Raw genomic sequence first — 19,858 nt, 5'->3', positions numbered from 1 at the left:
TATGATACTGGTGCAGGATCGACATTCTCTATATCCAGAATGAGCCTGGCTACCAGCCCCAAAGCAGGGATAATAATACTTGAGATCGGCTCCCCCCCCTGTGAGAGGGAAAGAGCCGAATATACCATCCAGTTCACGGCAGAGCCACTGGTCAGTAACCACAGGGCGTATATCACGCCAATTAGTATTTCGTATAAAACGACATCCACCAGGGTGGCCGTTGTGGTAATCCCTGCAAGGGGAATGACAGACCGATGTGGTATCGGAGGTAATTCATGTACTGTGAAAAACCCCGGCAGGGAGCGATAGTCTGTGACACAGGGGTAAATTGCAAGAAATTGCGAGATACCCCGAGTTCAAAAGGGCAGTATGGTGAAGTAACTCCCAGCGAGTGACGACAATGGGGCCCGCCCGGCGATCCTCAAAGGAGAGGATCCTGAGAAACAACGCCCTTTAAGGGGGTCGTGCAAGGGGCCCGGCACCAGATGGTGCCGCATACGTAAACCTTTCTGAGTTAAAATCCTCCGCACTAATTCCTGCAGGCTATGACTTGCAGGATAGCAATAATGGGTGCAGTATCGTGTGCAATCTCCTGGTCAGATATATCTGACTATCTTGACGGAAATATTAAGCAGCGCCATACCGGTCCTGACTGACGCTAAGATTAGCTGCAGGAACCCATTATCAGCGTACGCAACTCACAGTTCCATCTAAAATATGGCAACGTGCAGCACGCAACAGTATGTGACAAACCTCACAGATATTAACAAATATATATATGTGAGGTCTCAGAACCACCCCAGGTACACCTGTATTAGGGCAGATAAAGAAAAGGGATAGATATACACTGACAGGTGAGAGAAAAAGCAGACAGTCAGCACTAGCATAAGTCACATACAATGCAGAAAAATATATATACATACATAAGCATGACATATAATATACTGCACAATGTCGCTACATTCAACTGCCCAGATTCAGTGTCTGGGAAGGCTATAGCGCTGTGTACACTCACCCAAAATGGCCAGGTACGCAGGGGGACTGGGCTCACTGACATCCTAGGAGTTCTGCAGCACCACAGAGAGAAAATGGCCGCTGGAGACCTCAGAAGAAGCGTGGCCCGCGGAGGAAGCAGCTCAGTGACGCCAGACTGTAGTATTGAAAGGCGCGCTGAGCTGAGGGGAGGAGCCGCTAGACAGGGAAGGCTTCCTCCCCTGGCTAGCAATTAACCCCCCGGGATGCCGGCTCCCGCTGCCGCTATAATCCCTGGTGGGCTGTGGACACGCGGGGTATGCCTCCATGGAGGGGGAGCCCGCCGCCACCGCTAGCGCCTCCGGTCTGTCCCCAGAGACCGGAGGCATAAGGCTGCATTATTCACACGTGGATCACCGCAAGCGGTGACCACGCGACTTACCTGTCCCCGTCGATCCGGCAGCAGCCCAGGGATTCCTCCAGAGCCCGGCTAGTACAGACTCTGGGGTCCCGCTGCGATCCCCAGATCTGTACTGGCGTCGCAGCGCCGGCGGGGTGTAGGAGCGGCAGCTCAGACGTCCATTGGACAGTCTGATGCTGCCACTCTGAAGAGTAGTAAAAAAATAATAAAATAAAACTCTTTTAAGCTTAGGGGCTGCTAAGCAGCCCCCCTGCAGTAACGGTGACCCGACTCCGGCCGGGCACCAACTTAAACTGAGGTGCCTCTGGCTGGGGGGCGGGGTTATAGGGAGAGTGGACCCAAGTGCATCCTGGGAGCTAAAAGCTTTAACTGCGTGGTGCCCGGATTTGGTTCCCAACCTATACCCCAAGGTCAACCCTGTGGACCCCCTATGGACCCTGAAGTAGAAATATGAATTGCATGAATGCGCTTCTGCAAGATTATTGTAGGAAGTGGCAAGATAAGTAAACTTACTGCTCCTTTTAAGTTCCCACCGCTGGCCCCTTATAACTTTGGGCAGCCCTCATTGGACAAGAGTGCTCGTGCAAAAGACAGCTCACTTACAACCAGAAAGTACCAACCAAATACCACCCAAACATTAAGACTTCTATTCCTCTTATTAGTTCAGAAAGGGGCATATGTATCAAAGCTTGATGCAAGATAAAATTGTGAAATATATATACCAAACCAATCAGCTCCAAACTATCATTTCTTAAACACAGCCTGCAAAATGTAAGTTAGAAGCCGATTGGTTGGTGATATATATCAAGAAGCTGGGACCAACCTCTGCGATACATATTTCATTGATACAAGGTTATAAGATTATTATTTGCAAAATTGCAGATAAGAGGCCTGGTTTAGTGCTTATGGACAAACCTGTAAGTAGGCAGACTTAAAGCAGGCCATACATCTGCATGATTTTGGGCCGATTGCCCGATTATTGATGAGTCATATGATGGCTCTTGTGCGAATCGTGTATTATGTCAGTAAGATAAGTTCCGATGCGCGCTCCTGCAGCTCCTATAATCAGATCTTATGATTAGATGTGCAGCACATATGTTCCATCCTATCGTGTGCAGATCGCGCCATTGATTTTGTTCATACGATCCATCGTGCTGCAATTCAAGTCATTTCAATGTCCGTTTCCCTAATGAGCGCGTGAGGCACACGATCGATCATACGACAGATCCTGTGCTATGAAAAACAACAAACATGCTGCCGGGGAGCTCCGGGGAGTCGGATGGTGAATCGGATCTGATGCTGGTCATGCAGGTGTATGGTCAGCATAACTGACCCAATAAAGTAATGGTGTATGAGCCAGTTCCATGTGTCCTTTCCTCTCAAATTAATGGACATAGTAAAAACAAAGTGTAATGGTGCAAAAATGGAGGGGTGGTCATTACTAAAAAACGTATTTGTGGTTCCCCAAATCTCAGGAATATTGTTATCTATGCCTTGCCGAAAGTACATAAGACTTTACGTAAACACATCCCTCTGGAGGACCACTGTCTCAGGTGGGTGGGTACGGATACCGGCACTCGGGATCCCGGCGGTCAGAATCCCAACTGTCGGTAAGTATGTATCCTAACCCTCCCCTCCCTAACTGCTGCCTAAACCTAACCCTCCCCCCTAGTGCCTAACCTTAAGCCTCTCAAACTAGTGCCAAACCCTCCCCATAATCGAACTACTTACCATCGGGATGCCCACGCTGGGATTCTGACAGGTGTCAGGATTCCCGCACGGCATTCAAAGCACCGGCATCCCGACTGTAGGATTTATAACTGCACCCTGTCTCAGGGATATATTTTTGTATTAACAATAGTTATGCTTGATCGCTTAAGACCTAATGCTGCTAACCAGTGGTAAATCTACAGGGCAAGTAACTTCTTGGATATACTTAATTATGTTGCGCTCGATTGGTTTACAACCTACGGGAGCAATGCACGTCTGCTGTGTATATATAAACTTTACATAGAAGTAGGAGGTCGCAGTGGCACTAACTTATGGCCTATCTACTAGGGAATAGGTTTTTATTATCAAAGGGTAATTATATTGTTATACAATGGTCCTCATTCAGAGCCACTCGCAAACAGCAGTACGCTCGTTGCGTTCCGATGTTGACTAACCGCGCATGCGTCGGTGTTACACTGCGCATGTGCGTACGGCAGATTGCGAGCTTTTTTTCTCTCGTTCCTAAAATAGCGTACAGGAAGTGACATGTCAAATGTGATTGACAGAACAGGGCGTTTTTGGGTGTTGACGGGGGTGGAGATGGAAAAACGCAGGCGTGGCGAGGCGTTTTTGGGGCGTACATACATTAGCAGATGCAAACGTCAAATGTGTTCGGACCGTCACATACGTCACTGGAACATCCTCTTTCCCTTCAAAATGCTCGCACAGTTTAGGGTCTGGATTACTTGACCACATTGGCGATGGCCTTCTCCTCCGTCCCGGGACTCCATGATGTTGCAGCGATTAATCGCGGGTGGTCACAACAGCAATTAGTGTTGTATTGAAAACCGGCTTGGTATGTGTTTGGAAAGCAGTTTATTGGGATAGCACAAAACCGTACGCAGGTGGAAATCATACCTGCTAATGTCAGGATTACACAATCAATTGGCGTACATTTTTTGGGGGGTTTTTTGGCCTCAATTTGTTGTTTCTGGCCTATTGTGACAATAATGTCATCATGTTTTAATTAGCTCCCCTTTTTTTTTTTAATGTGGAATTTGCATCGTTATGTGATTTTTTAAACGTTCCTTCAAGAGGCCTTTTTTTTATACAAATGAAATGGTTTTTTGTGTCCTTTTTTGCCTTTAGGGCCAGGATTAAATGTAACCCATTTGTACAATAATGTCACAATACAATGTCAGATTTTTATCATAAATTTATTGTTTAAACACAAACCAATTGGCATAATATTTTTTTTTTTTTTTTTTTCTGGCAAAGATACTTTTTATCAAAAATAAATAATCAATAACTGATAACATAAACGTACAAAAATAACTTAAAAACATTTCACAAGGGAAGTTTTGACCAGAAAGGAATATGAGCCAAGCACAGAAGGAGTGTGGGAAAAGTCGCCATTGCTATCACCGTTTTTTCGCCCATTTGGATGGGGGAGGGTGGGCGCCAGACCGGGTCCGGGATGCCATCGGGCTGGCCTGTCCAGAGGCAGATGTTGTGGCCTCTGGACTAGGCACAGGGCTAGGCACATTTGGAGGATTGGCTGATGTTGTGCCAGAGGTGGAGGATCCTGATGTTCCGGCAGGAAGGGAGGTCGGCTCCACCATGTACTGGCGAACGAGCTGCTCCAGGGCATCGGCGATGCGGATGTTGGCCCTGGTATTTTCCACCAGGGCCTGACCAATGGTCATGTTGGCCGCAGCATTTTGCTCCAGGGCCTCAGCCACCCGTATCAGACTGGCGTCCATCCTCTGCAGAATCTCCGTATGGAAATCCGATTTGAAATTGAGTTCTGTGAGGAGGCCCACTGCCTGCGAGGGGGCACGCCCTGGACTGGCTTCTGCAGGGTCCTCAGCCGGATGTACTGGTTCCTCCCCTGCAGAGCCAGCAGAAATTCTGCGGCCAAGGCTTCCCTCTGGAGCAGACTCATCCGCCTGTGTCTCTGTTTGAAAAATGAGAAAAGAGTCACATTAGAATCTACATATTGGCACAATAGCATTTCAGAGTTGGTGACATCACAATACTTACCTGGGCCAACATGAGGAGCCGCAAAGTCTGGCATGTCCGTATCCATGTTGGACACGCCAAACACCTCCACAGGCTGCACACACCCCTGTGCCAGCTCTTCTAAATCCGTCAACTCCAATGACACAGGGGTGGGACCCCCACCTGTCCCCCTTGCATGCCTAGCCCTGTCCGCGAGTTTTTGCTTTAGGCGATATTTGAAGTCGCCCCATCTGTGGGGAAAAATGGAAGCCATTATCCTTTGGTTTAAGATGGGGTTTGTTTTTAGGGGGGGCAAGGGTTTACTTACCGCCGTTTGACATCCCGGGCTAGACGGACATAATCACCCACTCTATTGACAGCAACGGCTACCTCTTCCCACATTCTCCACTTCTGGCTTAGACTCATATTCCTGTCTGCCTGTGGCAGGATGTCCACACACTTCTGGATCAAAACCTCCATCTCCTTTCTTGTGAAATTTGGCTGCCTTTTTTTTTTGCCCGCTTTGGCCGGAATACTGGGCCCAGCAGCCTCTTCCATGTCATCCTCCTCACCTATTTGTGTAAATTTACAGAATTCACAAAATCACAACTTGCCTAATCTTATGTTTCAAATTAATCGTTGATAGAAAATGCATGAAAGACTTACCGCCTGACTCTTGTGCATTTTTTCCCTGGTCTGTCGCCATGTCTGAGGTCCAAACAAGAAATACACCAGAATTTGAATGTGTTTTCGTGACGTATTTATACATGCGTCCTTATTTTGCGGCCGCATCATTGTTGGGCGGCCCTATGATCCCTCCTTAATTTGTGCGGGAAACGAAACACTATTTATGGCTTGGTGTGTCTCAAGTCGAGGTGGCGTTTTTGGATTGTTGGAGGTTATCTTGGCTGGAGTTTATTGATTGCGTAGAAAGGAGTTGGAGGTTGGAGATTCGTTTGTTGGTTAGATTTGCGTTTTTTTTCCCGTTATCTTTGTTGGTTTATATTTTTGGGACCTCGTTTGTTGATTTGGTAAGTTTTGTGAAGTCTAACTTTTGTTCAATTGTTGTTTCATTGTGTTTCGTCTATTTTGTAATTTTTGGATACCTAATTTATTCTATTTTACGTTTTGTTTATTTTCGACCCCAAAGACCTTTTGATTTTGCATCTTAGATATTTGCTCTTGGTAAGTCCATTTTTTATTTTGTATTAGTGAACTAATTAGCGCATTTTTAGTAGTTACTCTTGTGACTTGTATTAGCGAACTAATTAGCACATTTTTAGTAGTTACTCTTGTGACTTGTATTAGCGAACTAATTAGCACATTTTTAGTAGTTACTCTTGTGACTTGTATTAGCGAACTAATTAGCACATTTTTAGTAGTTACTCTTGTGACTTGTATTAGCGAATTAGCACATTTTTAGTAGTTACTCTTGTGACTTGTATTAGCGAACTAATTAGCGCATTTTAAACAGCTTAATAATCATTCTAACTTTTTGATGGTTTAGCTTTCGCTTTTTGAGCCAACATTTCGACCCGTTTTGATGTACTGTGTTAAATGTCGCTTTGCGGTTTTGCTAAATGGGTGTTTGGCATATTTGAACTTTGGTCTAGCACAAAATGTATCAACAAAAATGCACAGAGTGAAATGTGTCAAGTAATTTTGTTGTTTATTTTCAGTTTGGACGTATCATGACAATACCCCGGCATGTAAGCAGCAATGGATGGTATCATCAAGCTAAGTTGTTTTAATATAGTTTTGGGGTGGGTCAAAAGCCTTACTTTGAAATTTTTGAATTTCAGTTTGATCTGGGGCGGATTGTTCTGGCCATGCTCCCGGAAGCCGACCAACCTCAATCTCATCCCAGGCGTAGGCATCGTAGGCATGCAAGGCCCCAGATATTTCGAACACGTGTCACCCTTTTTGGAATGCCCGATGATGAGGTTTTAAGACGCTACCGTCTACCTCCCAAAATCATCATAGACACTCTCTCATTAATAGAAAGTGATCTTGAGCGGCAAATTGACAGTCCAACAGCAATACCACCACTGACGCAATTTATGGCGGTGTTACATTTCTGTGCCTCAGGATCGTTTCAAACAACGGTGGGAATAGTGGCGGGCATCTCCCAATCCTCCTTTTCCCGGATCCTGAGGGCAGTGATGGAGGCACTTTTCAAGCACCTCCATCATTTTATTCAAATGCCTTTGGATATGGGTGCCCTTAGTGTGGCCAAGGCCAATTTTTACCAAATAGCTGGCTTCCCACACATCATAGGGGTTGTGGATGGTACTCACATACCACTTCAGCCTCCAGCACGGCTGGAGGCAATATTTAGAAACAGGAAACACTATCACTCCCTGAATGTAATGGTGGTATGTGATGCCTCCCTCCAGATCCTGTCCCTGAATGCTAAGTTACCAGGAAGTGCACATGACTCCTTCGTCATCCGGCAATCAGGGATATGGCAGAAATTAACCAACCTACAAGCTGGTGATGCGTGGCTTCTGGGTAAGTGGAGACCTTTAGTACATAACAATGTTAAGCTTGATACACAGTGTTCCTGATGTTGTCTCTTATTTTTCACAGGAGACAGTGGATACCCTTGCATGTCCTGGCTGCTCACTCCTTATTTGGCTCCCACACCAGGCCCACAAAGTGAGTATAATTCCGCACTTACAGCCACCAGGCAAGTGGTGGAGCGCTGTATCGGCCTTTTAAAAGGCCGATTCAGATGCCTCCACCGCTCTGGTGGCGAGCTCATGTATTTGCCGGATATGGTGTCGAAAATTGTGGTCCTGTGTGGGATATTTCACAACATCGCCATAAGGAGTGGTGTCCCAATGCAGCCAGAGGATGCCTTACCTGAGGATGGCCCCCCCGAGGTTGGTCGGAGGTCAGTATGTGGGGGGGCCATACGCGATGATGTGGTGGCCAGATTTTTTAGGTAAGTTTGACCCAAACTACAGTGTTTATACCTAATGTGTTTGTGTTTGTTTGCGAACATCTAATTTATTTTTTTTTTTTTTCACCATCTTCTGTTTGTTCACATAATCTTTGCCACTCCAACGCTCACTACTTCCTGCTACCCTTACCAAACCTGGATCTGGTGATTTTGTCCATATATTCTGGAACCCATATCGCAACGCCATGTTTGTGGAATCATGTTGGCATGGTCCTTCGTCAACCAGTTCTTGATTGTTTTTTTTAATTAAATATTTTATTTGTATGTGTTGTATTTGAGATTATCACTGTTTTTTTTTTTGGGGACTGACCACTTTGATTTCTCATTTATGTTGTGAATAAATGTTTGGAGAGTGAAATGGTCTTCCTTTTTTTGGACGTTAACAGCAAGTGTAACCAGGTTAACACACCTTACATTTGACTAAGGGGTAATCCAGTACTGACACCAGTTGATGTAAACTGAAATATGTTTGCAGGTTCCCAACCCACACCAAAAGGAAGCCTGTCCAAACCTTTGGATTTTGAAGATTGGCCTAAGCAGCTTGCACACCAACTAGGAACCTGTAAAATGGCGAAATATCTAATTGACACTACACCCAAAAAGGGAAATGACATTGTTACTGTTATGTGTTTCTTGTGGCTGTTTAACATACAAATACAAAATACAATCTAACTTTTAAAAAAGGGAAATCCTTGCAGGAACAGTCTACTTATGTCAGGGAAAACTATTTTTGTTTTTGAAAAAAAGAATGAGCCAGAACGTATATTAGAACTACAAAATTTATTTACAAAACGAAAATAAACAAAAAAAACTACTGGCGAAGGATGCCAGACAGCCGGTCAAGGGCCACAAGAATGCCAATGACATGTTGGCGCATCTGGCCAACACAATCGTCCACCTCTTGTCGACGCCTCTGTTCCTCTGTGGGTGAGAAAAGTGTGTGGATTAATAAAACAATAGGGAATCCACATTAAAAAAACAAAAACACAACGAAATCACTCCTAAACCGAAAAAAGAAAAACCAAAACAAAAAGGGGGTGCTGCCAAAAATACAAGGCCTATGTACAAATTCACACAGGTGTGATATGTGTATGTTGAAATCAGCAGGAAGAGGTAAAGGCAAACTGCTAAATCACCAAAAGTAAACCAAACAAGCACGAATAAAGGCACGACACATGATTACATACAAACAGTTTGTGGTTAAAAAAAATGAGAAAGAAAAACATACCGGGAGCCAAAACGGGAGCTCCGGAAGTCCCTCCATGTTCCTCCTCGGAGGAGCCTTCATTCACCAAAGAACGGGGAGGGGTAATGATGGACTCCGGGGAGGGGGTAATTGGAAGAGGGGTGGGTGGAGGAGAGGGGGAAGTGGGACGGAGGGGAAGGAGGCCCGACAGTTCCGGGAGAGGGTCTGGGAAGGCTGGGGAGGAGTGGGGTATAGGGGAAATATTTGGGGTGGAGTGTTGGCTGGGGGTTGGGGATAGTGGCCGGGAACGCCGTCTGGCCGGACGGTGACGGCGTAGTCTTGGCTGTCCTCCTAAAATATGTCAAACAAATTGAGGTTAGTTTCTGGGCAAATCCGGGGCCCAAATAAAAAAAAAAAACCAGCAACAAAAAACATGCAAAAAGGAGTAGAATGAAAAAAACAGAAATAGAGGGAAAACAAGCACACGCAGATATGAGGACAAATAATTAATAGGACAGACAGGAAAACATGCACACGCAGATATGAGGACAAATAATTAATAGGACACACAGGAAAACATGCACACGCAGATATGAGGACAAATAATTAATAGGACAGACAGGAAAACATGCACACGCAGATATGAGGACAAATAATTAATAGGACAGACAGGAAAACATGCACACGCAGATATGAGGACAAATAATTAATAGGACAGACAGGAAAACATGCACACGCAGATATGAGGACAAATAATTAATAGGACAGACAGGAAAACATGCACACGCAGATATGAGGACAAATAATTAATAGGACAGACAGGAAAACATGCACACGCAGATATGAGGACAAATAATTAATAGGACAGACAGGAAAACATGCACACGCAGATATGAGGACAAATAATTAATAGGACAGACAGGAAAACATGCACACGCAGTTTGCCCCACAAACACAAACATGAAAACCACAATACATAACACTTACTTTCAAGGATCTGCATGCGAAAGCATGCCAGCAAGCGGGGCGTTGGCCGTTGCAGGTCTGACCACCTGCGCTCCAGCTGCCCGATGTTGCGGCGTGAACCCAACGACCGCAGGCGGGACCGTGCCTCCGCATACGCGGAGCGCTTCTGCCGGTTGGTGATGGGTGGAGGCTGGCTGGTGATCCGCCTATCCATCACCTCCGTAAGCACCAGCAGCTCGCGCCTGGTGAATGCGGAGGCTCTCATGATGGCAATGGAGTTTTTCATACAAAACATTTTTGATAAAGTGTGCCAAAAATTTCTGATTGGCTAATGTATTTTGGAAATTAACAGGAGCAATTTTATTGGTTAGTGTATGAGTCATGTGTTCAACAGGGCCAGAAATCTCTGGAGAGTTATGATAGGCTTGATGCAGTGACATGCGTTTGCAAATTTAAATAAAGAAATGAACCCCGGAAAATATGCGGGGATCCACAGCAATAGAACAATTGTTTAATTGTGGTTCACATGTTTTTTGAACAATAAAAGCGAATGTTCCATCCGTACGTATTCTGCGGGTAAACACAAACACGGACAAGAGTAAAGTTTCTTGCATTGTGTTGAAAAAAAAAAAAAATTAAGCTAATTGATACATTGATTGGCATGATACGATTGAGGGAGGTAGGCAGAATAAAGGAGCAGGTAATCGACATCTGACAAGGCCACTTCCGGTTTCACTTGTGCGTGCGTTCCCTTCAAGCCATTTCGGGGATGTACGCTCGCTATTTCGCACGCTCGTTAGTTAGAGGATGGGTCGCCTGAGTTTAGGGAGGAATTTTAGATGCGAACGAAAATACGAGCGAGCCATTGAATTTAAATAATTTTGTACGTACGCCTAACGTACGTGCGCCCGCTTGCGAGTGGGTCTGAATGAGGGCCAATGTCTTTCTTTTACAAAGAACAAGTCAATATACAGCACTCTGGCACCGCCATGCTGCCAACTTGTACAATAATGTTTTTTTCCCTGAATGATTCTGAGAAGCGGTTTGTGTCCTTAAATTCTCTATTCCATCAATCATGCATTACAGATCCATAGGCGACATGTTTCTACATATGATCTTTTTAATTCCCTGCTAAATCAGGGCCATTGAACCCATCTAAAAAGGGGATTAAATTCTGTGCGATGTCCGGCTACCCATATATCGGTAAGGTATCGCGAGTTTTCCCTCTCATATCTGGGCACTTCGCTTTGATTCTGAGGTACTGAATGACTTTCTATTAAACACAGTGACAAAAGAAGGTCTACCCCTTTATTAAATGTTCTCTTATAGCATTAAAATAAAAAAAATCTTCTTGTAACTTTCACTGTAATTTGACAGACAAGAATAGTCAGTTTTGTTTTGACAGCTGTCGAATGATAATGGTTTGTTCATTGCTTCTATCACAAATTATGCGAGTTAAGGCGGGTATCCACTACCCGACAATGAAGGACTGAACGTTAACAATATCGTTAATTGTATTGTGCAGTGTCCACACTGAACGATATCTCGTCCTCCCTCATCCCTGAACATGGTCAGCCTGACGATATCATCAGGTTGACTATCATGTTCGGGCGATGAGCGATGTCGAAAACAACTAGCGGGAGAGCGCATTGCTGGTCGTTTTACTGGACGATCACTGCATGATTAATGAACGACCGAATGATAACGATGTAATTAATATCGCCGAGTGGATACGCATCTTTAGATATAAAGAGCGGAATTCAATTGTTTGTGAACGGCGGCGGTCAGTGACGGGTTTCCGATGGAGCAATTCAATTGTTGCTCTGTTCAGGCGCGATAGATGGCGCCAGCATATCTGCTGCCCACCTCCTGAGGTGGTGAGCAGAAGTATTTTGGGTGCCCTGACCAGGACTTTAGACGGGTGTAACCGTTGCACGTGGCTAAACCAGGTCTAATTGGGCGAGACAAGAATGATAATTACTTGCCCAAAAACAATTGAATTGCTACATTGGACGTCCATCAATTACCACGGCTAACAAAACAATTGAATCGCCCCCTTAGTGACACAAAATGACTGAAAGTCTGAGACCTGGGCTTATCCTATAGAGTTATAACATACATAGGTCAGTATGACCCTTCTAAAGAAGTCTACAAAAATTAGACAAAAGGTACTAAGATTTATAGGTCTGACAACGGGATGTAGTTAGGAGATCGGGGGCCGCGATGCTGCTGGTCTCAATCCCGACGCTAAAAGTCCGACACAGGACTTAAGATACTGTAGGTGTCGAAATACAGACTCCTATCTTAATCCAGACGCCGGAACACAGAAGGACGCCAGTCCGAATGAGGCAAGTCTGGGGCGCCCTTAGTGTTAGCTGCAGGTAGGGGGGGGGGCGGGGGATTAGGTTTAGATAGTATAGCAGGGTTATCGGTAGGTTTTCTTTGTGGGGGGGGGTTAGGTTTAGGCACTAGCGGGGAGGGTTAGGGTTAGGGGGGAGGGCAAGTATACTTACCCGACCCCTGTTGGGGTACCAACCATTGGGATGCCGCTGTCGGTATTTTGACAGGAGGCATCCCGACAGCCGGCATTACATACCGATTCCTCTGTCCACATATGGGCAGATTTAATTCAGCGCGCTGTGAATATCCCACGCCTCAAATGTTTATGCTAATGGCCAATGTTTTGGCCACATATACATAGTGTTCCCTCTAGGTCCTTCGCAGGGCAGGGTGGCGGACCTCAGAAAGGGAACTGTTGCGTGACGCCTAAGGCGTGTGGCCGAAAAGGGGGCATGGCCATCACTCTTGGGGGCGTGCCTGATACTTACGGACATGCCGGGCTGCCCCAAAGCTCTTCCCTCCCTGTGAATCTATTCACCGCCGGTGAACACTGCACCACAATTTTTCCCACCCACGGGACACTGCGGCCCACGGGTAGGGATGGCACCTGGTATGTTGTTTTAGAGGGGTGCCACCACATTGGCAGGGCGCATGCCGTCCTTTTGAGATCGGGCGGGGCACGGCACCCCACTAAAACAGCCTAGTGGGAACGCAACACATACATGTATTTTCCCAACATGCAGTATATCCATGACCTTCTCTCCCATGTCTTAAAGTGAATTTGATTGTTTAAACTTTAAAATGCATATTCCGCGTGCTTGTTCTCCGTCAAAGTGCGGCTTTGTTTTAGGGCTGCATATTAACACATGTGTACGGAATAGCCATTGCCAACTGCATTTCATTTTGGAGAGCAATGTTGCCCAACTACGGTTAATAAACAAATTCCAGGATGGAGGAGGGGTCTGTGAGCGCCAATTCTACTTTCCATTCACTGGATTGGCAAAACTAAACCTGGCAACCATTGACTTAAACTTCTTCATGGGATCTCTGGCCAGGTGGCTAGGCCTTGTGCACAATCAGACAAAAATGAGGGGTAACAGATCAGACCAGGACTGCAAAATTACCGATTGTATCGAGTTTAAACAGTGGAACTATCCTTAATAAATGCCACTTACATTTCATAGGATGAACATGACCCTTTAAACCAGTACCAAACACTTTTTCAATGTAAACTAACCACCCCCAGATCTATTGGTAAGGTTTAATCCTCTAAATTACCAAATTAAAGATAAATGTCCATTTCTTCTAACTTAAGATGTGCTGCTCAGGGGAGGTGAATGGACGTATACTGTCCTTACTAAAACCGGATAACCCCTTCTTGCCTGGAGAACCAAAGATAAAAATAGAATGTTTGCATAACATTTTGCAGAAGAATATGCTATTGGTACTTATTGACGGGCACGCTTATTAGATGAGAGGTGTACAAAGGTAGCAGGCATTCCACACATTTTGTAACTTCTAGGATTAGTATATTTAAGTGTTCAGTTAGTTATAATTATGCAAGACTAGGTGCGAACAACAACAAAACAAATGCTTGCATTAGTGTTATAACCGTAAAGGATATTCTGTGCACTGTAGTGGTGGATCGTACTGCATCCGTGACAAATGCATTCAATCTTAGCCAATATTTTGTTTAAGCAATTCAAGCACACACAGATAAAAACACATGATATTTGTACTGGACTGAAGGGCAGAACAAGATTGTCATAAGTGTCTAACCAAAATCTCTCGCTTCATCCTCCCCATGTCTGCAACTCATATGCCTATATTAATGTCAAGCGCTATCTGTTTTGCTTACTCTCATATCCATTCACACACAGACACACTAATTGACATATGATAAACAGAATTCGACTGTAGTGGAATAAATTCAATTGTTTTCTCAGACCCGTAGCTCCTGTCTAGAGTGATGGGAGCTATTCAATTGTTTGAGTGACAGTTAAGGTGCCCAAAAGCCAGACGCGATGCGGTTAAGGAGCCCAAAAGCCCTACTTTAGGCGGATTTCTGCTCGCTCCTCAGGAGGATGCGAGCAGAAATATGTGATACGTAATGGGCGCCCAAAAATGTGCTCCCCTCACTTTAGAAGGGAGCAAGAAAACAAGTGAATCCTCCTTAGGAGTCATATTTAAAAAAACATTTCAGATAAAGCAATCACCAGTTCACTATTGCAGGGTTGCATAAAAATCGGATTTTTTTAAAAAACTCAAAACGGATGTGTTTGATTTAAATCATATTTTTGGGAATTAAATAAAAAAAAAAATTTTTAAATAAACATTTAGAAATGTAAAATGCTTCAAATTTTTAAATGTTTATTTAAAAAATGTTTTTAATAAAAAATCCTATTTAAATCAAATAAATCCATTTTTGATTCTTTTTTAAAAATCCAATTTTATGCAACCCTGCGACGGTTTTGTGAGCAAAAACAATAAATAATACTGTGTTTATCAGTGATAGCTCTAACATAAAGGGGGGGTATTCAATATGGGAGTGAAAAGTCTGTGCTGGACTTTTTGCTCCACATCGGAGGTTTTACGGGGATAAAGTATCGGGTATGTGCCCGCTTTATCCCCGTATTCAATTTGAAAGCTGTGAAAACGGGACCCAGCGGAAAGGTAAGTATCGGAAAAAATTTGTGAATTTTCGGGAAAGCATCCAGGGACCCCCCTAATGATGTCCTGACATGAGGTATCATTATGGGTACCCCCGTTTTGCCCTGCGGAAGGTAAGTATGGTTTTTAAATAGCCGCAGCAGGTGATTGTCTCCGACAGGGAAGAAGGGGTGAAGAAGAGCACTTAGCTTTTTTTTTAACAAAAAAAACTAGGTGCAAGCATATTTTTAAGTCCCTAAGGTGAATTTTTAAAATTCTTCAAAAATGCACCTGCCGCTACTACCCGTAATGAAGAAAACACCTGCCGCATACTTGGGAACCACCCCTGAATTAATTTCGTTAGTTTCAAACTTTTCCCCATATATTTTTTTATACACACCAAATTTAAACTTTATTTTTTGGGGTGTCCCGATTTTTAAAAACTTTTTTTGACACAGATTTTTTTTAGGGGACTCTCCCAGGGGTGCAGGCTATTTTTTTAAGCCTGCACCCCTAAACCCCAATTCTGCATTTTTTTTCGCCACCTATACAGTGGTGAAAAGTTATCCCCGTTTTTTTTCAAAGACTTTTCACACCGGCGATAAATTATCGCCAATAACGGCCTTTTCGCTTCAAATTGAATAAGGCCTAAAGACTTAAAATTTCGCACAGAATTTTCACATTCTAAAGCTGAGTACACACTAAACGACTGTGTACCCAGCGATGCGACCCAGGACTCCAGCGCAGACAAGCCAACATATCGGGCGGTCCGTACACACTGGGCAACCCCATGCCCGACCGCCCGATATGTCAGCCCCTACTCACAGCACAGCATGGTATCATCCGCATCGCCTGATGTACAAAAGACCAGGTGATGCGGCTGACGACCCCACGGAAGCGCGCACTACACGATGTAGTGCATACACACTGCATGATATTGACAATTTGTCGTTCCAATGTGTCGGAATCTGCAAAATTGTTACCAATATCGTGTAGTGTGTAGGGGCCTTTACATATTCAGGATACACAAATAAACTTTAAACTTTTTAAAAAAAAAACACTTAACTACTGGCTACTAATGAGGCAAATGTCCACCATGCACTTTTTATCCTGACAATTCGGAGGAGTCTTCCAGCTCAAGAAACTTTCAAAACAAGTATAAACGCATCTGAAGTACATGTGAATAGGTAAGGTGTTTGTTCCTTCCAAAATGCCATATTTACAGTATTACAGCATAAAAAGTTGCTTTCTATAATTTTATAAGGGTTAATTAAGGAAAAAGGAATAGTTCCCTAAACTATTGTCCGAAATACCAATTAATCTGCTGTCACATAGCTAAAATAAGTAGCTAGCAAACACTGATGGTAATGTATCTAATAAGGATTACAGTTCACAACAGTCAGGGAAGTATTCTATAACATTGTAGCCTTGCAATATTGTTACCCAGACACACTATGACAGCTCAGGATTACTAACCAACATTTATTGCAGACTTTGATATATGCCAACATGTAATTGTGTTGTGTATGCCACAGTCATGCTTTGATAATCTCTCTTGGCAGTGGCACTAGTAACTACATGGAGCTGAGTGTACACACGAGTTTGGAAACAGCCTGGGAGTGACAACACTGCCCCACCCCCACCCCTTCACTTCCAGGACTAGGCTTCCAAACCACGAGCTCGAGTAAACAGAGTAGCCGACTGGGGGGGTGACCTCCACCGGCCACATTCTTGTTGTGCTCCCCCTCCAAGGCCAGGATGATACTGTCTACAGTTATGCTCTGTGCACAGCTACAGACGTACAGGGCAATGATCCCTTATCGGATAATACCATGCAGGACGAGAAATGCCATGAAAGGCAAGGCCTGTAAACCATGGCAGTATATTTATTTATTAACAGTTTCTTATATAGCGCAACATATTCTGTTGCACTTCACAATTGGAAACATTAATAGAACAAAACTGGGTAATAACATATAAACATAGAGGTAGAAAGGTCCTGCTCGCAAGCTTACAATCTATAGTATATGCAACATGACATGGGAGAGAGCAGTCCAGGGAGAGCAGCAGGGGTATGGGACAGCACTGGGGGTAAGGGGGGAAAAGGCTGGGTAGGACATGGCAGTATGGGTGTGTGCAGCACAAGCCAGCGGAGGCTAATCCTCAAAGGGCTAAACACAGCACAAGTAGAATGAAGGCTATACTATAATACAATCACAGTAGTGGAAAGTGCCCCTCCACCAGGGGGCGCACTACTATGAGATATGTAATGGGCTAGTTACAGAGGGCAGACAAATGGGGCACACTATCCCCTGCAGCATGAAATATTATCCACAGACAAATATACAGCAGGCAAGTAATGGGCTGGTTACAGAGGGCAGACAAATGGGGCACACTATCCCCTGCAGCATGAAATATTATCCACAGACAAATATACAGCAGGCAAGTAATGGGCAGATTACAGAGGGCAGACAGAAGGGGGCGCACTATCCCCTCCAGCATGCAAGTAATGTGCATGTTACAGAGGGCAGACAGAAGGGGCGCACCATGCTCTCTAACATAACTATGCACATAGACCTTTGCAGGTACTGGGCATACAGAAGGAGCTCACTATCACCTCCAACATGCCGGTATTGTGCAGACAGTAGGGGGCGCACTATCCTCTCCTGCAAGAAAGGAGTATATGCAGCAGGTAATGTGCAGGTTAGGGAGAGCAGACAAGGGGGTAACCCCATGATTTTTACAGCATCGCACCATGCATCCAGAAAGGACAGCGGAGGATCGTGCAGCATGACCGGCAGTGGTTGCACAGATGAACCCCGGGCATTGCTCCTACCTTCTGGGAGTTTTGCTGCAGGACATTTTGCTCCACGGTCATGGCCTAGCTCCTCCTCCCCTCCTGCAAATGGTGCTGCTGAGATCCCGGGCACGGGCTGGTTTCAGCAGCCGCGGTGGTACCGGGTGTCAGGGCAGCTGAGCGGGCACATGGGCCATGCACTGCAGGGAAGCCGGAGAATGGGAACCCCCTGTCTGGCAGCTGCTGTTTCTTCTCCTTGTACCGACACCGCCCGTGTCTCCCCAGCGGCAGCACAGCAGCAGCCACACCACTCCCACTCCTCACATGTACAGCAGCAGCACCAGGGCCCGGCCTCCTCCTCCCTGCCTACTGCACTCCTCCTCCTCCCTGCCAGTATTACTACACTACACTCATCATCCCAGCACTCTGTATGTGCTGCCAGTGCCTGCTGCTGGTGGCACCTGTCCCTGCCCATCTCAGGGACCACCTCCCTTCCAGTGCCCACTGCAGGGTCAGCTCCCTTCAATCTGTCACTGCAAGTACTAGTACATATACAGTATATACACACACAGGACCGATGCAACGTGTCTGGGCACCCTAGACAACATTTCACTCACCACCCCTGCTCCCTCCAATTTATACTATGCCACGTATTAGTGATGCTAATTTACAATATGCCACACAGAAGAGACCCAAAATCATACTGTTTCATAACACTGCCCCCAATTCATGTTATGTTCCACAATTCAGTATATTCCACATAGCTTTATCCCCAATTCATTATTATGCCTCTAATACATAATGCCACACATTTATGCCCAATACATAATATGCCACACATTTGTGCCAGAATACATAATATTGAATAAGAATATGAGTAAAATCTGCGCAATAAAATAGTAAATAGCAGCCTAATAGACACTTAAAAGATTTCTCATAAACATCTAAACGGATAAAGTGCATAAAAGGAAAATATCACCAAAGGCACTGTTACTATACACATGTTCACATACTGTATATAATGTTTATAATGGAAAGTAATCACCCTGTTAAAGGTGGATATTCTGTCCAGGTTATTCTCCAATAACGTATGTTCAGAAGGTAACAGTTCCACAATCAAAGGATCAAATACACTTTAGTAACTGGATTCCAAATCTGTGGTAATGTTCTTATGTCCATTTCTGGTGTCCGCAATCATCAGAGGCTTATTCTTTCCCAATGCAGTCCACAGTCCCCGAGTCCTGCAGACTGCATTGGAAAAGAATAAGCCTCTGATGATTGCGGACACCTGAAGTGGACATAAGAACATACCCACAGATTTGATCCTTTGATTGTGGAACTGTTACCTCTTGAACATATGTTATTGGATAATAACCTGGACAGAATATCCACCTTTAACAGGGTGATTACTTTCCATTATAAACATTATATATGTGAACATGTGTATACTGTAGTAACAGCGCCTTTGGTGACATTTTCCTTTTATGCATCCAATACATAATATGCCACACATTTATGCCCCAATACATGTGCCACACAGCTGTGCGCCAGTTAGTGTATGCCACATAGCCAAGAATTATGCCAAAAAATGACCTTAGTACATGTGCCCCAATACATTATGCCACACACCCATGCCCCAATATATTTATGCCACACATCTGTGCTCCAATATAGGTCAATACCCATTACCCCCCACTTAAAACACACACTCACCCTGCCAGCACTCATTAAACCCACACACAAATACACTATCTCTGTCAGCACTCAATAAAACCACACCCACATACACTAAACCACCTAAAGCTGCCTAATGGTAACACCGGCCCTGTGTTTTATTTATATATATATATA

The 19,858-nt window shown here is 44.6% G+C and overlaps 1 protein-coding gene across 5 annotated transcripts in view; it reads right to left on the bottom strand.

Moving 5' to 3' along the window:
- Positions 1-18,367, bottom strand: part of USP25 (ubiquitin specific peptidase 25) — a 151,530-nt gene extending 133,163 nt beyond the window's left edge. For 3 of the 5 annotated variants that reach the window (XM_088442756.1, XM_088442758.1, XM_088442759.1), the window contains exon 1: positions 18,047-18,366. In XM_088442756.1, the coding sequence (XP_088298882.1) occupies positions 18,047-18,088 (42 nt within the window). In that variant the 5' untranslated portion in view covers positions 18,089-18,366. Of the gene's footprint in view, positions 1-18,046 lie in introns of all 5 variants that reach the window. The other 2 variants (XM_088442757.1, XM_088442760.1) reach the window with 1 other exon arrangement.
- Positions 18,368-19,858: the final 1,491 nt, after the last annotated feature.

The sequence above is a fragment of the Taudactylus pleione genome, unplaced genomic scaffold (genome assembly GCF_031769625.1).
Source record: "Taudactylus pleione unplaced genomic scaffold, aTauple2 ptg000316l, whole genome shotgun sequence".
NCBI classification, from domain to species: domain Eukaryota; kingdom Metazoa; phylum Chordata; class Amphibia; order Anura; family Myobatrachidae; genus Taudactylus; species Taudactylus pleione.
Note: the sequence above shows the minus strand (reverse complement) of the source record. Positions and strands in the feature narration are given on the sequence as shown.